The sequence below is a fragment of the Corella eumyota genome, chromosome 5, assembly GCF_963082875.1.
Source record: "Corella eumyota chromosome 5, kaCorEumy4.1, whole genome shotgun sequence".
Classification (NCBI taxonomy): domain Eukaryota; kingdom Metazoa; phylum Chordata; class Ascidiacea; order Phlebobranchia; family Corellidae; genus Corella; species Corella eumyota.
The window spans coordinates 3,389,877-3,408,698 of NC_137494.1; the positions used below are offsets into that span (position 1 = coordinate 3,389,877).

Here is an 18,822-nt window from a genome sequence, read left to right on the forward strand (position 1 = left end):
AGAACAATGAAATGTATTGTTACGTAATGTTATGACGTTCACTAAACTTTCTTCATTGTTCAATGTGTAAACAAAAAAACTCAAAATTGGAAGCCTTTATTATTGGTTTCTCATAAAAGATTGTAGAAATAGAGCAATAAAGATAAAATAAACGTATATGTCTTTAATATATTACAGGTACCTTTATTGAAATCTTATATAAAACTCTACAGTAAAATAAATTGAAACCTTGTAGAAATTAATTTTGTAATATACAATACAGTCACCCTACTTCTGAAAAAATATGTGATAATTACAATGATTGAAAATATTAATAAATTATATTCAATAAAAGCTACAAAAAATAGGCAAAATTGGATTGTGTATATGCAACATAAAAAAAGCAATCTAAAATAAAATTCACACCCATAATTTCAAACTACATCGGCTCATGGCGGCTTAAAGGGTAATGTTCTTTATTTTTGTTAACATGATCTTTCATTTCCTGTTTCTGTTTCTCTAAATGTGTTGGTACAACATCATAAACATCCGTGAAAAGAAGACTTGGTGAGGGTTTCTTGCGTTTTTCGGCATTTGCAAACGCAGTCAAAATCTATAAAATAAATCAATATTTTAATATAAACACTAGACGTAAATATATAAGAAAATCAAAAAGCAATAGAGAATTTAAGTATATATTACAGATAAAATTTATTAAGTTTTGCAAAATAAAGCCTTCACATGAAAAAGTTGTAATTATTTTTTTCACAAACCTGTTTTTTGGTGTCTTTAACTAGTGCAGTGTCTTGATCCTTACTCCAGATGTTTTTTTGGTTGATAAGATATTCACGGAACCTTGTTATTGGATTATCACTTTGCTCCCAATAAGCAACCTCATCTAAAGATCTGTATGATGAACTATCATCACTGGTGCTATGATGACCAACCCTAAAAAAAATATTTTGGTTCAAGTAATTACTTTTATACCTAACCCAATATTACAGACCATTTAGTAGGTTTATTTATTTATCTTCAATGTTAAAAGGTGGACACAGCCTAAACAATGTATTATTTTAAACTTGTGATAGACATAACTTTAGTTAGCTTGTATTAAAGCATTAATATTTATTGTAAGACTTTTTTCCTTACAAACTATTACCTGTAAGTCATAGCTTCTATAAGCACAGGTCTGCTTTCCGTAACAGCAATTTCCCTGGCCTTCATGGTGGCATTATACACGGCAAATATGTCATTACCATCAACTCTTATGGTAATCATCCCGTATCCACTTCCCCTTGCTGCAATTCCATCACCTCTGTATTGCTCAGATACTGGGGTAGAGATAGCATATCCATTGTTACGACTAAAATGTTGAAAATTATTATTTTATTTTAATTCATAATTGAACAGATTTTTAATGAAATTGAACTTGGCAACTTTGTTTTATTTGTATAAATTAAAAAAGGGAGAAAACATTAAACGATTGGAAAGTTGATAAAATTGAAACCCAATCTTTAACACACCACATCCATAACCTATTTTACTTTATTAATGTTGTTATGGGGTAAGGGATTCAATTTCACCGGCAGCGTGGTGTAGTGGCAAGAACACTTTCTACACCACACATGAGGTCATGGGTTCAATCCGCACTGATCTTATGCTGTAGCACCCTTGAGTAAGGCACTATAAACGGTACGAACTCCTGCTGAGCCAGCACTTAATCAGCAGCTTAATTATCAGGCAAATATAATCTATAATATCTCAAACTGCCACAGGCAACTCGAGACTGGGTTGGAGTAACTGATGTTACTCTATGTTTAAGTCGCGCATTCGACTTTTCCACATCAAGGATAAAAATATATACAAAAAAAAATTACTCACCAGAAAAAAATACAAGGAGCATCAAGGGTAGCTGCAAAGTTAAATGCAGCATGAGCGTCACCCTCAGATGCAGCCCCATCACCAAAATAACAAATCACACAAAGATCTGGGTGGGTTCTTTTCAATGCATATGCTGCACCTGAAGCCTGATAATAAACAACAATATACGCATTATTTTTATTACTGTACTATAAATGTTTTAATCTATTTATTACTCTAACTTTTAGATACATGATCTATATTAAAATGTAATCTTTAGTTTTTATAGACTTAATAGAATAGCCAATATTTTTATAACTTCTGTTAACATTTACTATCACTGTTAAAACATTAATAAAATTTAAAGTCAGTCAACACTAAAGTTTGAAAAATTAACATGAAAACTTATAACCACCTGTGGCATTTGTGTAGAAAGTGGAGAACTAATAGTCACAAAGTTGAGGTCTTTGCTCCCATAATGCACTGGCATTTGTTTGCCAGCAGCTGGATCGTTTATGTTAGCGTAACATTGATCCATGAACTGATCAAGAGTAAACCCTCTCCACATTAAAACACCTGTGAAAAGCAAAGATATATATAATGAACCCAAGTGGATGATATATTCATATATATATCTATGTCAAACTTATAGCCCTGCAAAATAAACAAAACTGACGTTTGTGGTGTGCAGGTAAATTATTGTGGGCACGTTTTAGATAATAGTTACGACCATAAAAATTTTATTAAAATTTCAACCAGAGGGCAGGTTTATAACTAGTATTTAATAAATAAACTACATATAGGTAAAAATACTGCCAAACCCCATTGATAACTAACAAAAATATTGATATATCATTACATACTTATAGATTTAAAATACAACAAAAATAGAAAATACAAAGTCAACCAAAATCTTGCACCTGCTTCTCTGTATTGCCCAAATACAAGATCTCTGCTATCTAATGCAGCTGCACTGCCAACATGGCTTGCTTCTTCACCATAGTTTGTCATGTAAAATGAAACTCTGCCCTGCCTTTGAGCGTCATACATTACACGGTCCATTGTGTTTAAGGTTACCATAGACTTGTACATTTCTATCAATGTGTCTGATTCAATCTATATACAAATACAATCGGTGTTAGTTATAACAAATAAACTGTTTACTTGAAGTAGTATGAAGCCTTTTTTTGATATTTTAAAATAATTAAAACAATTTACATTGGGCACTTGTGATTGGTCAATAACTTTTCCTTCATTATCGAATACCCGATAAGTTGCAATTGCATCTTCAATTTTTGGTTCGAGAAATTCAAGTTGATGAATATAATTTTGTGGCCCTCCGAGAAAGTTTTTTGCCTCAGAATCAAGGACACTTTGCTCATCTGATGTTGAAAACTAAATAATTTTGTTTGTTTTATTTTAAAAACATAAGATTTTAAGACTGATTTATATAGATTAATTACAAGGGAACTTGTATTTTACAAAGCTAACATTAAATCCTAAGTGAGATTTTTTCGTTTAGTTTGTCTTGTAGTCTTATAGAATTTTTTTTTGTATATATCTTTATCCTCGGTGTGGGAAGGTCAAATGCACGACCTAAACATAGAGTAACATCAGTTACTCCAACCCAGTCTCGAGTTGCCTGTGGCAGTTTGTGATATTATAGATTATAATTGCCCAGTAATTAAGCTGCTGATTAAGAGCCGGCTCAGCAGGAGTTCAAACCGTTTACAGAGCCTTACTCAAGGGTGCCACGAGAGCAAATAGAACAGTATAGGAGTATAGCCATGACATTGCAGATTAAACTGTTACCCTTTTTAAATACACATTTTAAAAGTAAAAACTAATTATTGAAGAAACGTAAAATTAATTTTTCACATTCATTATTCAGTTATTAAAATACTTACACTTCTTGGAAAGTTGACACTTGCGCATCTTATTTTGGGAAATTTGCTGATTTGTTTTGATAGTTTTAAACTTCCACGAACTAACTTAGATGTAAACATGATAAAGTTCTAATTTATTAACAAAATAAACGTAATTTAGTTAACATTTAACGTTAACACTTTCACACAACCTGACAACACAACAACTTTACGATCAACCTTTTATTTTATTTCTGCCATTTTTTCTGCCACTATTTGTAAAAAAAATGTAAAAAATTAAAGAAAATGGCGGGTTAAAATTATTATTAAAAAACATCGTTTAGCCTAACTCAAAAGTTTAAATATTAAATGTAAACTGGTTAATTTACACATTTTATAAGATACAGATAGAACTAACAATAAAAAACGCCAGAATATAAACTGGTAATATATTTGTTGTTGCAATAACAAATTTTGCTTAGAAGAAAAGAGTTAACATACAAAAACATTGCGAGTTTCTTTTACAATAAAAACTTGTTTCAAATTTAACTTTGTACATTTGTAACATTATAATTTATCTTAAAATTTTACGTGACGTAATTTTCAACCACATAAAAAATTAATATAAATACACTACTTTAATTGGAAGATATTATAGTAATTAGGATATTACGTCATTCACGCAGTATTTTTAGTTGGATCGGCGTTATTTTTAATGTTTACAGCATTATTTTGCGTCAATTGTTGTTCATCAAATGTCAATCAATGACGAGAAAAATATTTGACATAAAAATAACATTCACTTCCCTAACTTTTGGATTTTAAGAATTTAAAATAAATTGACAAAATTTTGTTTTATTTTTAAATAAATATTGTGTTCTGTACTAATCGTAAAATAGCACATTTTTTCAATTTTAAAATCCTAAAAAGATATTTTTAACTATAGAAAAAAGAGAAATCCCAGTATTAAAATAAAGAGCTATACGTATTAAATAGAAAAAAGGTTACATAAGAATATGTTAAAAACGCTTTAACATTTTACTAGTTATCATAACATAGTAACTCTGCAAAGTTAACCAATTTGTCGAACGGAAATTGTATATTAAAATCGTGTGCGACAAAACTAAAGCAACTTGTTTTTTAGTAATAGCTATCAGATTTTAGTAAAATCAAGAATACTACATAGTTTAACATGGTAAAATCAAAAGTTTGGCAAAAAGCAAATGAATTTGAAGGCAAGCCAAAAATTTCAGACTTTAAACTAATCGAGGAAAATGTTGATGGAAATCTAAGTGTTGGAGGTATTGCCTGTTTAGAAATCTTTAATTAAATGTCTATAACAAGTATTAAACTTACCAGTAAGCGTCAACTTTATCTATAAACGCATTCCTTTATATTTTAGAAATTCTTACTGAATCGAAATACATTAGTGTTGACCCTTTTAGCAGGTAAGGCATTCAGAAAATGACTTACGTTGTAAGGGTTGCAAATTTTTGCTTGTTATGTTTTGACATTTACAAAAATAAACTTTTAGTTTGTTTCTTTTTGTCTATGCGCAGCACGGTAACAATTTTACAACATCTAACCTATAAAGTTTAACACGAAAAACCTAAATGTATCCAGTAAAAGTATGTACACCTTTCATTAAAACATTATTTAATTTTCTCAAACACAGGGTTGTAGAACTGCCCGTGAATGCTGCAATGGTTGGATTTCAAATAGCTAAGTAAGAACCTCACAATAATTAAATTTGACATGCAATTCTTTAAATATTTTACCACTTTTGTATATGAAAACACTACTAGATAATAACGAATCAAAACCAATAGTATACCTATTTACAACCTAATTTTAATAACAGTACAGGTACAGCTACTGAAAGCTTTACTTTACAACTGTTTTAATACAGAGTAATTGATAGCAAACATAGCAAGTATCCAGTTGGTTGTTACGTATTACAAGTTGGAGGCTGGAAAACTGTTTGCAGAATGGACGGCGACGATCAAATGAAAGTTTGGTTCAGAGTTGATAACATCGGACAAAATCTACCGAAGCATTTGTTTTTAGGCGTACTAGGAATGCCAGGGTTGGTATTTAAATAAACTTTGCCGCTTTTTAAAGCTTTAGCAATTGCCTGTGTTTTGATTTGATTTACATATAGGACTGTGAGTTTTTTGTTTTAGGCTTGCTGCATACTTGGGATTTGTTGATATTTGCAAACCAAAAGAAGGAGAAACAGTAATGGTGAGCGCATGTGCAGGCGCAGTTGGTAATTTTGTTGGTCAAATTGCCAATATTAAGGTAAATATCTTGTTAAATCTGAGGTTAAATGGTTAAGTTTGTTATATAAAACTTTATATTTGTTGACAAAAACAATGGCTATCATTAAATTCAATAACGAAGCTTTACTAATTATAACATCTGCCAAAGTTTTACTAGTTAATGTTCATTAGACATTTTATTGTTAGGGCTGTCGGGTAGTCGGTTCATGTGGATCAGATGAGAAAATTGCTTGGGTAAAATCAATCGGGTTTGATGATGCGTTTAACTACAAGACTGAAACTTCGTGGCCCGATGCTTTAAAACGAATGGCTCCAAATGGAATTGACTGTTTCTTTGATAACGTAAGTAAACCTTTTTAAATAAACTGACAGTATCTGCCTGGTTGGAAGTCAACTTATGTCATTTCCATTTGCAGGTAGGCGGTCAACTTTCATCTGATGTTATGCAACATATGAACCGGCAGGGTCGGGTATCAGTTTCTGGAGCTATCAGTGCCTATAACACCACCTCACTACCAAAAGGTAAGCAGTAGGCTATAGTAAACGCATTAAGTGTATCAAAATATTGCCATTACATTCCGTAACGTATATGTTTCGTTTTAGCTGATAGTATACAGCTAGCCATTGCAAGCAAGCAACTAAAACTAGAAGGATTTGCAGTATATCAGTGGCCTTTTGAAGATATGCACGCAGCTTTAACTGAAATGGTTGGATATGTATCTACGGTAGGAAAATTTAACTTACTTGTATTTTACCGTTTTATTGTCAATTTAAGAGCAAAGAGGATGGCTTCGTGCTTTTGTAATTAATCCAAAAACCTTAGGTAACGCCAAGTCACGCCACTTGCTCAGGTCACTAATATACATAAGAATGCTAACACTGCTCACATAGAACATTATTTAACCTTAGTATTAGTAATTTCTGATTGTCAGAAGCAAAGATTAAAATACAGTTAATAATTAAACTTTTTTTAGGGTAAAATAAAAACAAAACAAACAATAACTCAAGGATTTGAAAACTTGCCACAAGCCTTCATAGGAATGTTAACAGGGGAGAACATAGGGAAGGCGATTGTTCAGTTATAACGAGTTTTCGACAACTTATTTATCATAATAAGTGTGTTTTTTTATTATATTTACTTTTGTGTTTTTGTTGTTTGTGCAGTATGACCTTTTTGATTTGTAGACCAGTATAAGTTGTGTTAAGGTCAATTGATGTTTTTAACAGTACACTAAAAAGGAGCCAATTTTCATTTGTTTTTAATATATATTGCCTCTAAAAAATAAATTTCTTCAAAACTTTTATGATATCCCATAAATAATGGCATTATCTGTAAGTAAAATCAATATAATAATATAGCCTTAAATAAAACACATTTATTTACATTTTGCACTAAATTATGTTAACAAAAAAGTATTTTGTTGGCAACTAAAGCACCTTGTAAAGGTGCAACCTTTAGGATGAATAAGAAACCGTTTTCTCGTTTTGTAAAGCTAGAAAATAAAACAACAAAACATACGGTCGTGTTGCAGGAAAACTTTAGCGTTTCAACCACGACATAAACAAAGTTAATTTGACTATCCGGTATTTTTAAGTGACCTGCTTAGCCGTATTGGCATAAACACTCCCGCGCAGGGTACGGCTAGTTACGTTAGTTTGCTAAGCTAGTATTTAGTCGACCAGAACGGTCAGTTGCTAGTTTTTTTGCGCTAGCAGTTATTTATTTCTGAAAAAGTTTTATAAACCAATAAAGTTGTTAGTTCAAAACCAAAATACAACCGTCAGACAGCCAATAACGGTTTGTATTGCATATGTTGAAATTCTAACGACCAAAGTACAAGTGACTATGACAATGCAGTTTTTACAGGTTCAATGACGAAGCAGAATTTCCAATGAATGGATGTAACTTAGTCATTGTTTGGATTACGTAAAATGTTTTTCTAGACCAAACTGTATTCTTTTAAAAAGCATGAACTAAATAATTTTACTGAAAAGTGCGACCTACTAATATATTCATTTGTATTTGTATTAGTCGAGTGGTCTTACACAAGATTTGTAATACTTGTAGTTTTCTTTGTGCTGTTTGAAGATAGATAATATTTCGTTAAACAATTTGGCTTAGTTATTTTGCCCTCAATATAAATTAAACGTTATAAAAACGTACCTATTAAAACACACTTAAAATATAAAGCTATTTCTGCAAAACATAACAAGCATTTCCGTAATAGTTAACTATTATAGTAAACTAAAACGACTTTGAAAATTTGTGAACACCACCAAAACTTATAGCAAATTTGGCGTCGAAATTCTAAACGTCATATTAGAATAATTATGGTCTCAAAAATATTTTTTTAGTTCGTAAAATAAAAAAAATTTTGAGTTGTTATGGGAATTTCCGTTAAGTAATGAGACAAATAAATACTACATCATGGTTGATATCATAATATAATCAAAGAACTATTTCCATTTTCAATAAGTTTTAAACTGCTTACCATTAAGATTGGCGATACTGTTTTAATATTTTACTAGTTGTTTAACCTTTTAGGTAAACAAAAGATAATAGGTCACGTTATAAAAATCCGTGATATCGCGCAATATAATTATTAGGTGTAAAATTAATCGCACCGCCGTAGTACTAGGAAGCGGTCAGTTGATTTGGGAAAAACTTAGTGTGAGTTTGTAAAGTTGGGTATGTGAATGTGTATGGAAAGGGCATAATAGGAGAAAACTAAAAGGACAAAAAACGGGCAAATTTATTATTTTAAAAAATATAAAAGTAATATACTTTTATTATACCTTTGAATTAGAAATTTCATATTTTTTAATTTTTTGTTAAAATTAAACAATAAAAATGGTTAAATCTCGTCATTACGTAAAAGCAAAAGAATTCCATGGAATGCCAAAACCTTCCGATTTTAAAATCATCGAAGAGGAGATCGACGCGAATTTAAAAGATGGAGGTTTGAAAAATTTTTTACAAAAACATTAAATTATAAAAGGCGTGTTTGTATTAGATTTTTTAATTATTTTTATTAAGCTAAAATTAAGTTTTAAAAACTTTTTTTTAATTAGGTATTATTACAATTTATTTTTTTTTAGAAATCTTAACCGAAGCAATGGTGATTAGTCCAGACCCTTTTAACAGGTATAGAGTAAAACAACGTAATTTGGTCGTTTTTTTGCATATTACATTTACAAAATTCCTAAAGTTTTGAACAATTATTATTTTAGGGCTTACAATGTACCACCGAACACTGTAATGATTGGTTTCCAGGCAGCAAGGTAACGAATAAAATTTTCCATTTTTGTAATATAATACGTAAAAATTAACATATTAAATTTATCCTAGTTCAATAAAATGGGTTTTACAGTATTTAAAAGTGTTTAAAGATTTATAATTTTAACTGCAATAATTTTAAATTTTAGGGTATTAGATAGCAAAAACTCAAAATACCCAAAGGGCAGCCACGTATGTATACTTGGTGGTTGGAAAACTGTTTGCAAACTAGACGATTCGGTTCCTGGAAATATTTGGAGCAGATTTGATCAAGTAGAAGGCAATCTTTCAAAAACTTTGTTCGTTGGAGCGTTAGGCATGCCTGGGTAAGGATTTATATATTACTTTAAAGTGACTTTGCACTTACGAACTTTTGCTTACCGTTAAGATATTTTGTGTTTAAAAAAAGTAAAATATATTAAATGCCTAATGTATTTAAGTGACATTGCTATAATTTTTTGTTTATCCTATGTCAATATCGAATTTTAAAGCAGCCTAGTCATGGTGCTAAGTAAGGGTCAAATGCCCGTTGAACCTGTGCCTTTGTAAAATTTATAGGCTAAAGAGATAAATATTTGCTAAGCTTTAGCCCAAAATAATGTTGTGCCTTTTTTGATATTAATACATTATTTGATTTATTACTTGTGTTTAGAATGACTGCTTACTTTGGTTTACAAAAACTCTGTCAACCGAAAAAGGGGGAGACTGTAATGGTGACCGGATGTGCGGGCGCAGTCGGGAGCTTAGTTGGACAAATCGCTAAAATTTTGGCAAGAAAAAATTGCCATTGAATTTACCTATGTGCAAATGTGCATTTTTAAAATTTTTATTCTCTTTACCGTATATTTTTGTAGGGTTGTCGGGTAATCGGTTCATGTGGTTCAGATGAGAAAGTTGCTTGGGTAAAATCGATCGGGTTTGATGATGCGTTTAACTACAAGACTGAGACTTCGTGGCCCGATGCTTTAAAACGAATGGCTCCAGATGGAATCGACTGTTTCTTTGATAATGTAGGTTTGGTCGTCTAACGATAAACACATTTGGATGTAAATGTTTAAAAAATTGATATTAGTTATAATTTAAAAAATACAATACTTTACAAAAGGTTGGTGGAAAAATGGCATCTGAAATTCTGCAACAAATGAATTTGTTAGGTCGAATTGCTTGTTGTGGAGCAATTTCAGCTTACAATGAAACATCATTGCCTACAGGTAAACTTTCTTAAACAATAAGTGTCATTTTGCAGTAACTTGATCTAGAATTTAAAAAAAAAGTGTTTTAAAAGTGTTTTTTTTTTGTACAAACTTTTTTTAAACGTGGTAACAGTGTTAAATACAACTATTAAAACTTACATTTTTTTGTAAAGCTCCTGTGATCCAGGGATCTATGGTAGGAAAGCAATTGAAAATGGAAGGTTTTATCGTATTTCGTTGGCATGCCGAAGTTCCTGCTGGAATCAAACAAATGGCAGAATGGATTAAAGAGGTTTCTTTTTAACGACAAATACTTTACTTAACAAGCAAAATGATTTCTATTTTTATGAACATGCCGATTTATAATCTTTATTTTTGTTTCTAGGGTAAAATTAAAACACGTGAAACAGTAACTGAAGGGTTTGAGAACGTTCCGAAAGCTTTCATTGGAATGTTAAACGGCGAAAACATTGGGAAAGCAGTTGTCAAGATACCTACCTCACTTTAATCTTTATTTTGTTGTACTTACTATCGTTTATCATAAAATACTTACTCAAGTTAATAACTTAAAACTATCTACTTCTAGTGTTATTTCAGTAAGTTAACATTTAACCAATATTAAATAAAAATAAGCATGAAATGAGGACAATTGTACAAAAAATCTGGTCAAGTTTTTCACTCGCTGTCGCATGACAGTCATAACCTATGTTTGTTTCCGCAAAACTATTAAATTATTCAATAACACACCAATTCACATTTTTGCACAAAATTTTGAAAATTTGGACTGTTTTTAACCAAAAAATTATAATTAGTAAGATCCTTACGATGCATATAACAAACTATTTACTTGTTTTATAAAGCCATGAATCAAAACAACAAAAATATAGGACGGTATGGGAAAAAAATATAGGACGGTTGGACTACATTGCCGAACGAATAAGGCGTTTTAATCCTGGTGTAAAAACGTGTTACGCTGCATAACTAGTCTTTTAAATGTTCTAATTGACCTCAAAAATATGAACATTTTTAGCCTAAGCACGACGTTAGTTTATTTAGCTAGTGTTAAACGAGGCAGAACGACTAGTAGTCATTTTTTTCTTTTATCGTTATTAACTTCTTTATAGATTTTAAACATAGACTATTGCAGTCCTTAATTATAAGCGAGAAAGGACTGTTAAAATGCTGTTATAAAAAGATTTTCATTAGTTTACACGACAAACATAGTTCTCATTAAACTAGTTGCAGATTTAAACGACTGTGACTAACAAAGTGTAACGAAATAATGCAAGTAACGGTGACTAAGCAGTGCTTAAAGACAGACTCATGACGAAGCAATATTTGTAACAAACGCTCAGCAGCAGCTTATACCAAACGTTGTGTTATTTGTAAGTTTAAAAACATGGAAGGTTACAATAGTAATTTTCGTGTGGGCCAAGTAATTAAGAAATTAAATATAGCGCTATTATAAATTGCCTTTTTTACTTCACTTGCTATTTCCCTTTTGTTAAGTTATTACCGTTTTTTACCATTTAGACCGGTTCGTGTTTTATGTATTTCACTAGTTAATTTGACAACCCAAAAGCAAACAATAATGAATAGGTAACTCATTAAAAAACTGCAATAGCATATTTGTGAGAGTGTATTGCCAAATTAGAAACACTTGCAAGTTACGATTTTTCAAAAAGGATAGCGCTGTAAAAGTATATAAATACAAGAATCGTAAAAGTAACAAGACAAAAATGCTTTCGTTATCGCGATTATAAAATAATAATAATAACCTTTAATAAGATAAATAGTTAATATAAAGTTGGGGCAAGGGGTTATAAATATATATTTAAAAAAACATGTACGTAGTACGAAAAACTACAAACGATTTAAAGTAGAAAGTAATAGGTTAAAATGATGCAAGTGTTTAAAGAAAGCAAATATATAGAATGCAAGGCAACTAACTATAGTGTAATTGCGCAAATATATAGATTGCAAGGCGACTATATAGTGTAATTGCGTACTTAATTAAATGTGACTTTTTAGGTTAAAGATATTTGTTTTTTTTAATTGTTGTTAAAAATCAAACATTAAAATGGTTAAATCCCGACATTACGTAAAAGCAAATGAATTTCATGGAATTCCAAAACCTACCGACTTTAAAATTGTAGAAGAAGAAATTGACGCGAATTTAAAAGATGGAGGTTTCTATTTTTTTACAAAATATGGTTTTTATAATTTAAATATTTAAAAATTATCATTATTTCAATTTATTTTATGTAGAAATTTTGACCGAAGCTATTGTAATCAGCCCTGACCCTTTTAACAGGTACGAAGTGCTTTTAGGTTTAACCTTAGTATAGTTTGCGTTATTTAAACCTTAATTTGTGAATAACATACACTAAATACTACATTGTTTGCTATTTATTTTAGAGCCTACAAAGTGCCACTAAACACTGTAATGATCGGTTATCAAGCTGCAAGGTATCAATTTTTTATTCCTAAATTATAAAGTCAAAATACTTTCAAATCTAACCGCACTGTTTTATTTTTAGGGTTATAGATAGCAAAAACGAAAAATACCCAAAAGGCAGCCATGTTTGTACTCTTGGAGGTTGGAAAACTGTTTGTAAGTTTGACGAAAAAAATTTCGCTCGTATTTGGAGCAGATTTGATGAAGTAGAAGGCGATCTACCTAAAACTTTGTTCGTTGGAGCATTAGGCATGCCTGGGTAAGGTTTTTAACGTATAGTGACATTATTATAAGGACATTTTACTTAAATTTTTCTGAAATTTCGAGAAAAAGTAAAGGAACTGTTTAGATTTTATATTTGAAGTACTGGCATATTGATATATTATTTTGTTTACCTTGTATCAATAGTTAATTCAAAATCAGCTCAGTCATGGTGGTATGTAAAGGTTAGGTAGGAGTTCAACCTTGGGAATTGAAAAGTTAATGATTAAAGATTTCATTTAACCGGTTTAGTAAATGTTTGCTAACTTTGCTTCAATACAAAAAATGCCACCTTTTTAACAGTTATTAATGTATTAATTTTTTTAATGTGTGTTTTTAGTATGACCGCTTATTTTGGTTTACAAAAAATCTGTCAACCAAAAAAAGGGGAGACTGTAATGGTGACCGGATGTGCGGGCGCGGTCGGGAGCTTAGTTGGACAAATCGCCAAAATTTTGGTAAATTCAAGTTTCAATTGTATTCATCTTTGTGCAAATATGCACTTTTTATTTGTTATTTTGATTAACTTTTTTTTTGAGTAGGGTTGTCGGGTAATCGGTTCGTGTGGATCAGATGAGAAAGTTGCTTGGGTAAAATCGATCGGGTTTGATGATGCGTTTAACTACAAGACTGAGACTTCGTGGCCCGATGCTTTAAAACGAATGGCTCCAAAAGGAATTGACTGTTTCTTTGATAATGTAAGCGTATGCTTGATTTTTGTGTAATAAGCATCAATAAGCATCATTCGTATACGTAAACAGGATAAAGAAGTTTAAAAAAATCGTTTACAAAAGGTTGGTGGAAAAATGGCATCTAATATTCTGCAACAAATGAATACTTTTGGTCGAATTGCTTGTTGTGGAGCAATTTCTGCTTACAATGAAACATCATTGCCGTCAGGTTAATTTTCCAATGTCGCGTTGATAAAATATTGTTTTTATTTTGTGTTAGTCAAACTTGTCTTATATTCTTATTGCGAACGCAAATAACTTTAACTTGTTTGATAGCTCCCGTAATCCAGGGAACCATGGTAGGAAAGCAATTAAAAATGGAAGGTTTTCTCGTAAATCGTTGGCATGACGAAGTTCCTGCTGGAATTAAGCAAATGGCAGAATGGAAGAAAGAGGTTAAATTTTATTTAATAAACTTTTCAAAAGATTTTTTTTAACCTGTCAATTTTAAAACCTGGAATTCTGTTGTTAGGGTAAAATTAAGACACGTGAAACAGTAACTGAAGGATTTGAGAACGTGCCAAAAGCTTTCATTGGAATGTTAAACGGCGAAAACTTTGGAAAAGCAGTTGTCAAAATACCTACCTCTCTTTAAACTTTAATTTATTTTACCAACTTTTGTTTCTTATAAAAAACTTCTACTTAAGTTAATATTATTATCTTCATAATAAACCAATCTTGTTGTTAGATTGTAGTTAAATATAATTTTAAATTAAAAACCATCAATATTCTTCATACTGAATAAAATTAAAAAAATTCTTTCCAAGTATTAGATAAATTTTGTTTTGTTTGTTACTTGTGGTCTTATTTTAGTCATGGCTTTGAATTATTTCCGCAAAAATTCTGTAAGTCATTTTATATTCGAGCCCTTGAGCGAAAAGAGTCGCTCCGGCGTATATCCAAAAAATTATTTAGAGAAAATGTAAGTCTAGATATAAGATAGCTTATTAGTTGCAAAACATCAGCTTTAAAAAAATAAAAATCGCCTGTTGTGGTTCGCAATGTTTGGTGTGTTAAAGTTGCCACCATATAACGTTCAGCGAGTTTTTAATGCCAACTTTTTGACTTGCAAATTAACAAATAGCTGCCAGCAATGATGGTGTACTATTACATCTACGTTTGTGGTTAGTATTTAACCATACTAAAAGAAAACGCAGTACTATCGAAAAATGCCATAAAAATCATAGTTTGTGCTGCGCTATAATTTCATGTATTGCAACCCTATTAGGTCCTGTGATTTTATAAATTGGAGATCAACAAACAGAAAGTAGTCAACAATGACTAAGCCTTTTTCAGGTGGTTAGTCTAAATATTAAACAAAACCGTTTTAAAATTTAATGCAAGTCACGGCTATTATTTGCAGACACGTCTTTAGTTTAGCAAAAGCAGGAAAAGAGCTTGGCAATAACATGTTGGCATTTAAGTTATTTCCTATGTTAAGTTGATTATTGCATTAATTAAGCTGCTGGCATATGTTATCGACATGAAAGTAAAAAAAAACAGCAATAGACATAAATCTGAAAATGAACTGGTAAAGTATTTTGCGTACGTGATTAAAAAAGTTTATCTCTTATCTCCTGAATAAATATCGGAGCTAAACGAATAAAAACACTTATAAAAAGTCAAACCATTCTTGAAAAAGCATATAAGTGTTTCTTTAATAGTTTAACTTGTATGAATAGAATACCTGGTACAGCTCTAAAAAGCTACGATCGCAATTTTTAGTAACCAACTTCGCATGTAACCCAGTGACGTTAGAGTTTTAAGTTCAAAGCATCGGATCAAGCTTATTATAGACTAAACATTTTTAATTACACTTTTTAACTCAGTACAGTTCATAAATGTATTAGTATATAAAAGCATATTTGTATATAAAAACACATTTGTATATAAAAGCATATATATAATGAATTTAATTGATTAACCGGTACTTTTAAATGTTGTGCTAGGCAACTTTTTTTAAGAGTAGCTACGACGTTAGTTTATTTAGCTAGTGTTAAGTGAAGGAGAACGGCCAGTAGCTATTTTTGCCTTTTTAAAGACTTTATATACAGACTAAGTCCTCAGTTGCGAACAAAATACAAACTTTAAACTATGTTATTATACGGGTTGTATGAGTTTAACCGCCAGACAAAGTATTTGTTAAACTAGCTGTAAATTTTAACGTCTGCTAGTAAAAAACAAAATAGTGCAAGTAACGGTGACTTGGCAGTTTTTTTAAGGTTAAAATTATAAAAAAGGTTATTTAACGAAACTATAAAGATATCCATAGTAAACTTTTTAGCCCATAAACAAAGGTATTGTAGTGCGCAGTGCTGCATGTGTACAAACATATATGCTCAGCAGGTTTTAAATTGCAAATTTTAGATAGTATTAAACGGTGATAGTGCGCCATTATATTGAGATGGTAATTGAACAATACAGGGTAAAAATATTAGTACTTAAAAAATAACATAAAAATCACCAGTTGTGGTTCGCAACATTTATGTATTGCAACCTTATTATGACCAGCGATTTTTAAACTCCATTCCGCCCAATAAGTTAAAATTGCATATCAAAAAATGGCTGTCAATAAAAATGGAATAAAGCAAAATATTAAAATGATGACGTTTAAGTCATTTTCGTTTTCGAAAATAACACACAGAGAGCAAACAAAAATTAACTCTCAAAACAGTTTTGCGTACGTGATTGAAAAGGATCTCTTATTGAGTTAAACAAATATAGTGGTTAACAAGATGGTAAAGCGGATCTTTTTTATGTGATTTAGGTTTTTTAAATTTTTTGTTAAAAGTTAATTGTTAAAATGGTAAAATCTCGTCATTACGTGAAAGCGAATGAATTCCACGGAATGCCGAAAATTTCCGATTTTAAAATCGTTGAAGAAGAAATTGATCCAAATTTGAAAGATGGAGGTTTGCTTTTTTTGATATATTTGATATTGTTTTAAATATAATTGTATCATGCAAGTCTATGTTTCAGCTTTTAGTTTTTTTTTATAATATTCCTTTTTCATCTATTTTTACACTTTTATTTTATGTAGAAATTCTGACTGAAGCCCTGGTAATTGGTCCAGATCCTTTCAACAGGTAAAAAAAAAACGGTTTTATTTTTTGATATTTTGGGAATCGCAAAAAAAATTATGAAATTACTATTTAAAAAAAAGTATATGAGATATTGTACTAACCCATTATTAATTAAGGTTTATAACGGCAAACATTTATTATTATTTGCTGTATTTTTATTTTTAGAGCCCACCCTGTCGCGCCAAATACTGTAATGATCGGTTTTCAAGCAGCAAGGTAACAAAATAAATGCTAAACATCTAAATAAACTTGTTAGGTTATTTATGATTGAAGTTGCCTATTTTTGGTCCTTAGGGTACTAGAGAGTAAAAACTTAAAATATCCAAAGGGAAGTCTGGTTTGTACACAAGGAGGTTGGAAAACAGTTTGCAAGCTTGACGGGACTGTTCCTCAAGTTGTTTGGAGCAGATTTGATCAAGTTAAAGGTAATCTTCCAGCATCGTTGTTCGTTGGAGCATTGGGAATGCCTGGGTAAGACCAATGACGTAATAATGATGACGTTATCATAAATTTGTGCTATTGGTTGTTTACAAAAACAAAATTTTATTGTTTTGGTTCCAGTATGACAGCTTACATTGCGTTTCAAAAAATCTGTCAACCGAAAAAGGGGGAGACTGTAATGGTGACCGGATGTGCCGGCGCCGTCGGGAGCTTAGTTGGACAAATCGCCAAAATCTTGGTAAATTTTAGTTGATTCTGTTTTAACTTTTTAAAGCCTGGAAAGGGTAACATAAACCTAAAAAACTGTTCGTAATTTGACGAAAAAAAATATAACCTAACATTGTGACCGTTGCTAGGGCTGTCGGGTAATCGGTTCATGTGGCTCAGAGGAAAAAATTGCTTGGGTAAAATCGATCGGGTTTGATGATGCGTTTAACTACAAGACTGAGACTTCGTGGCCCGATGCTTTAAAACGAATTGCTCCAAATGGAATTGACTGCTTCTTTGATAATGTAAGTGCTTGTCAAATGATAAACAAATTTGTATATTATATGATTTTTATTAAAACGGTATTCTGTTTTATCGAAGGTTGGTGGAACAATGGCTTCAGATATTCTCAACCAAATGAATTTGTTTGGTCGGGTTGCTTGTTGTGGAGTAAGTTCTGCATATAATGAAACATCAGTACCGATGGGTAAAATTTGCATTGTATAAAAACGCTACCTTATTTTACATACAAAAAAATTACTGTAACTAATCTCTGACATGGTCATAAAGTAAAAACACAATAAGAATAATTAGCACTTTTCTTCTAGCTCCTGTCATACAGGGAAGTATCGTTAGAAAGCAATTAACGATTCAAGGTTTCATTATTATTAATCGTTGGCAAGACGAAGTTCCTGCTGGAATCAAGCAAATGGCAGAATGGATAAGAGAGGTTTGAATATTTTGTTTATATTTTGGTATTATATACTTTTAATTTTATAACTTGCTTTGTTTTTAGGGTAAAATTAAGACACGGGAGACAGTTACTGAAGGTTTTGAAAATCTACCCGACGTTTTTATTAAAATGTTAAGTGGTAAAAACACCGGAAAAGCAGTTGTCAAGTTAACTACATCCACATAATTAATGATCTAGCTTTTGTTTTTTATAACACACACCCGAAAATTAACAATAGATCTCAACTAGATTTATTTGATAAATAAAATATGGTTCAAAATTATTTGATTATTTTTAACATAAATTTTTATAAATAAAAAAAGATATGCACAAACATTAACTAAAAAAATATTACATATCTTTGATTTTTAATAAACAAACAAGCTTTTAATATGAAAATATACTAAATTTTTAATTCCGGACTAGTAAGAATAAAAAGAAAAATTATAAAA

The 18,822-nt window shown here is 30.8% G+C and overlaps 5 protein-coding genes across 5 annotated transcripts; 4 read left to right on the top strand and 1 right to left on the bottom strand.

Annotated features, from left to right (window-relative positions):
- Window positions 1-86: 86 nt before the first annotated feature.
- Window positions 87-3,932, bottom strand: LOC145751933 (2-oxoisovalerate dehydrogenase subunit alpha, mitochondrial-like). The gene is made up of 8 exons (XM_082568091.1): window positions 3,747-3,932; window positions 3,058-3,234; window positions 2,760-2,955; window positions 2,255-2,415; window positions 1,861-2,006; window positions 1,139-1,342; window positions 753-927; window positions 87-592 (listed from the first exon to the last, which is right to left on the bottom strand). The coding sequence occupies exons 1-8, from the start codon at window positions 3,843-3,845 to the stop codon at window positions 419-421; spliced, it is 1,332 nt and encodes a 443-aa protein (XP_082424217.1). The 5' UTR covers window positions 3,846-3,932; the 3' UTR covers window positions 87-418.
- A 964-nt stretch (window positions 3,933-4,896) lies between these two features.
- LOC145752652 (prostaglandin reductase 1-like) lies at window positions 4,897-7,086 on the top strand. The gene is made up of 9 exons (XM_082568956.1): window positions 4,897-5,005; window positions 5,107-5,152; window positions 5,380-5,430; window positions 5,614-5,790; window positions 5,888-6,005; window positions 6,173-6,328; window positions 6,403-6,508; window positions 6,590-6,711; window positions 6,961-7,086. The coding sequence occupies exons 1-9, from the start codon at window positions 4,897-4,899 to the stop codon at window positions 7,069-7,071; spliced, it is 996 nt and encodes a 331-aa protein (XP_082425082.1). The 3' UTR covers window positions 7,072-7,086.
- Window positions 7,087-8,837: 1,751 nt separating this feature from the next.
- On the top strand, window positions 8,838-10,964 carry LOC145752654 (prostaglandin reductase 1-like). Its single transcript, XM_082568958.1, has 9 exons — window positions 8,838-8,946; window positions 9,086-9,131; window positions 9,218-9,268; window positions 9,413-9,589; window positions 9,916-10,033; window positions 10,118-10,273; window positions 10,369-10,474; window positions 10,630-10,748; window positions 10,842-10,964. Exons 1-9 carry the CDS (start codon window positions 8,838-8,840, stop codon window positions 10,962-10,964), a joined length of 1,005 nt encoding a protein of 334 aa, XP_082425084.1.
- Window positions 10,965-12,491: 1,527 nt separating this feature from the next.
- On the top strand, window positions 12,492-14,538 carry LOC145753798 (prostaglandin reductase 1-like). The gene is made up of 9 exons (XM_082570245.1): window positions 12,492-12,645; window positions 12,725-12,770; window positions 12,875-12,925; window positions 12,997-13,173; window positions 13,516-13,633; window positions 13,718-13,873; window positions 13,970-14,075; window positions 14,183-14,301; window positions 14,379-14,538. Exons 1-9 carry the CDS (start codon window positions 12,537-12,539, stop codon window positions 14,499-14,501), a joined length of 1,005 nt encoding a protein of 334 aa, XP_082426371.1. The 5' UTR covers window positions 12,492-12,536; the 3' UTR covers window positions 14,502-14,538.
- Window positions 14,539-16,677: 2,139 nt separating this feature from the next.
- Window positions 16,678-18,822, top strand: LOC145752317 (prostaglandin reductase 1-like). The gene is made up of 9 exons (XM_082568581.1): window positions 16,678-16,818; window positions 16,947-16,992; window positions 17,155-17,205; window positions 17,284-17,460; window positions 17,551-17,668; window positions 17,787-17,942; window positions 18,019-18,124; window positions 18,246-18,367; window positions 18,434-18,822. The coding sequence occupies exons 1-9, from the start codon at window positions 16,710-16,712 to the stop codon at window positions 18,554-18,556; spliced, it is 1,008 nt and encodes a 335-aa protein (XP_082424707.1). The 5' UTR covers window positions 16,678-16,709; the 3' UTR covers window positions 18,557-18,822.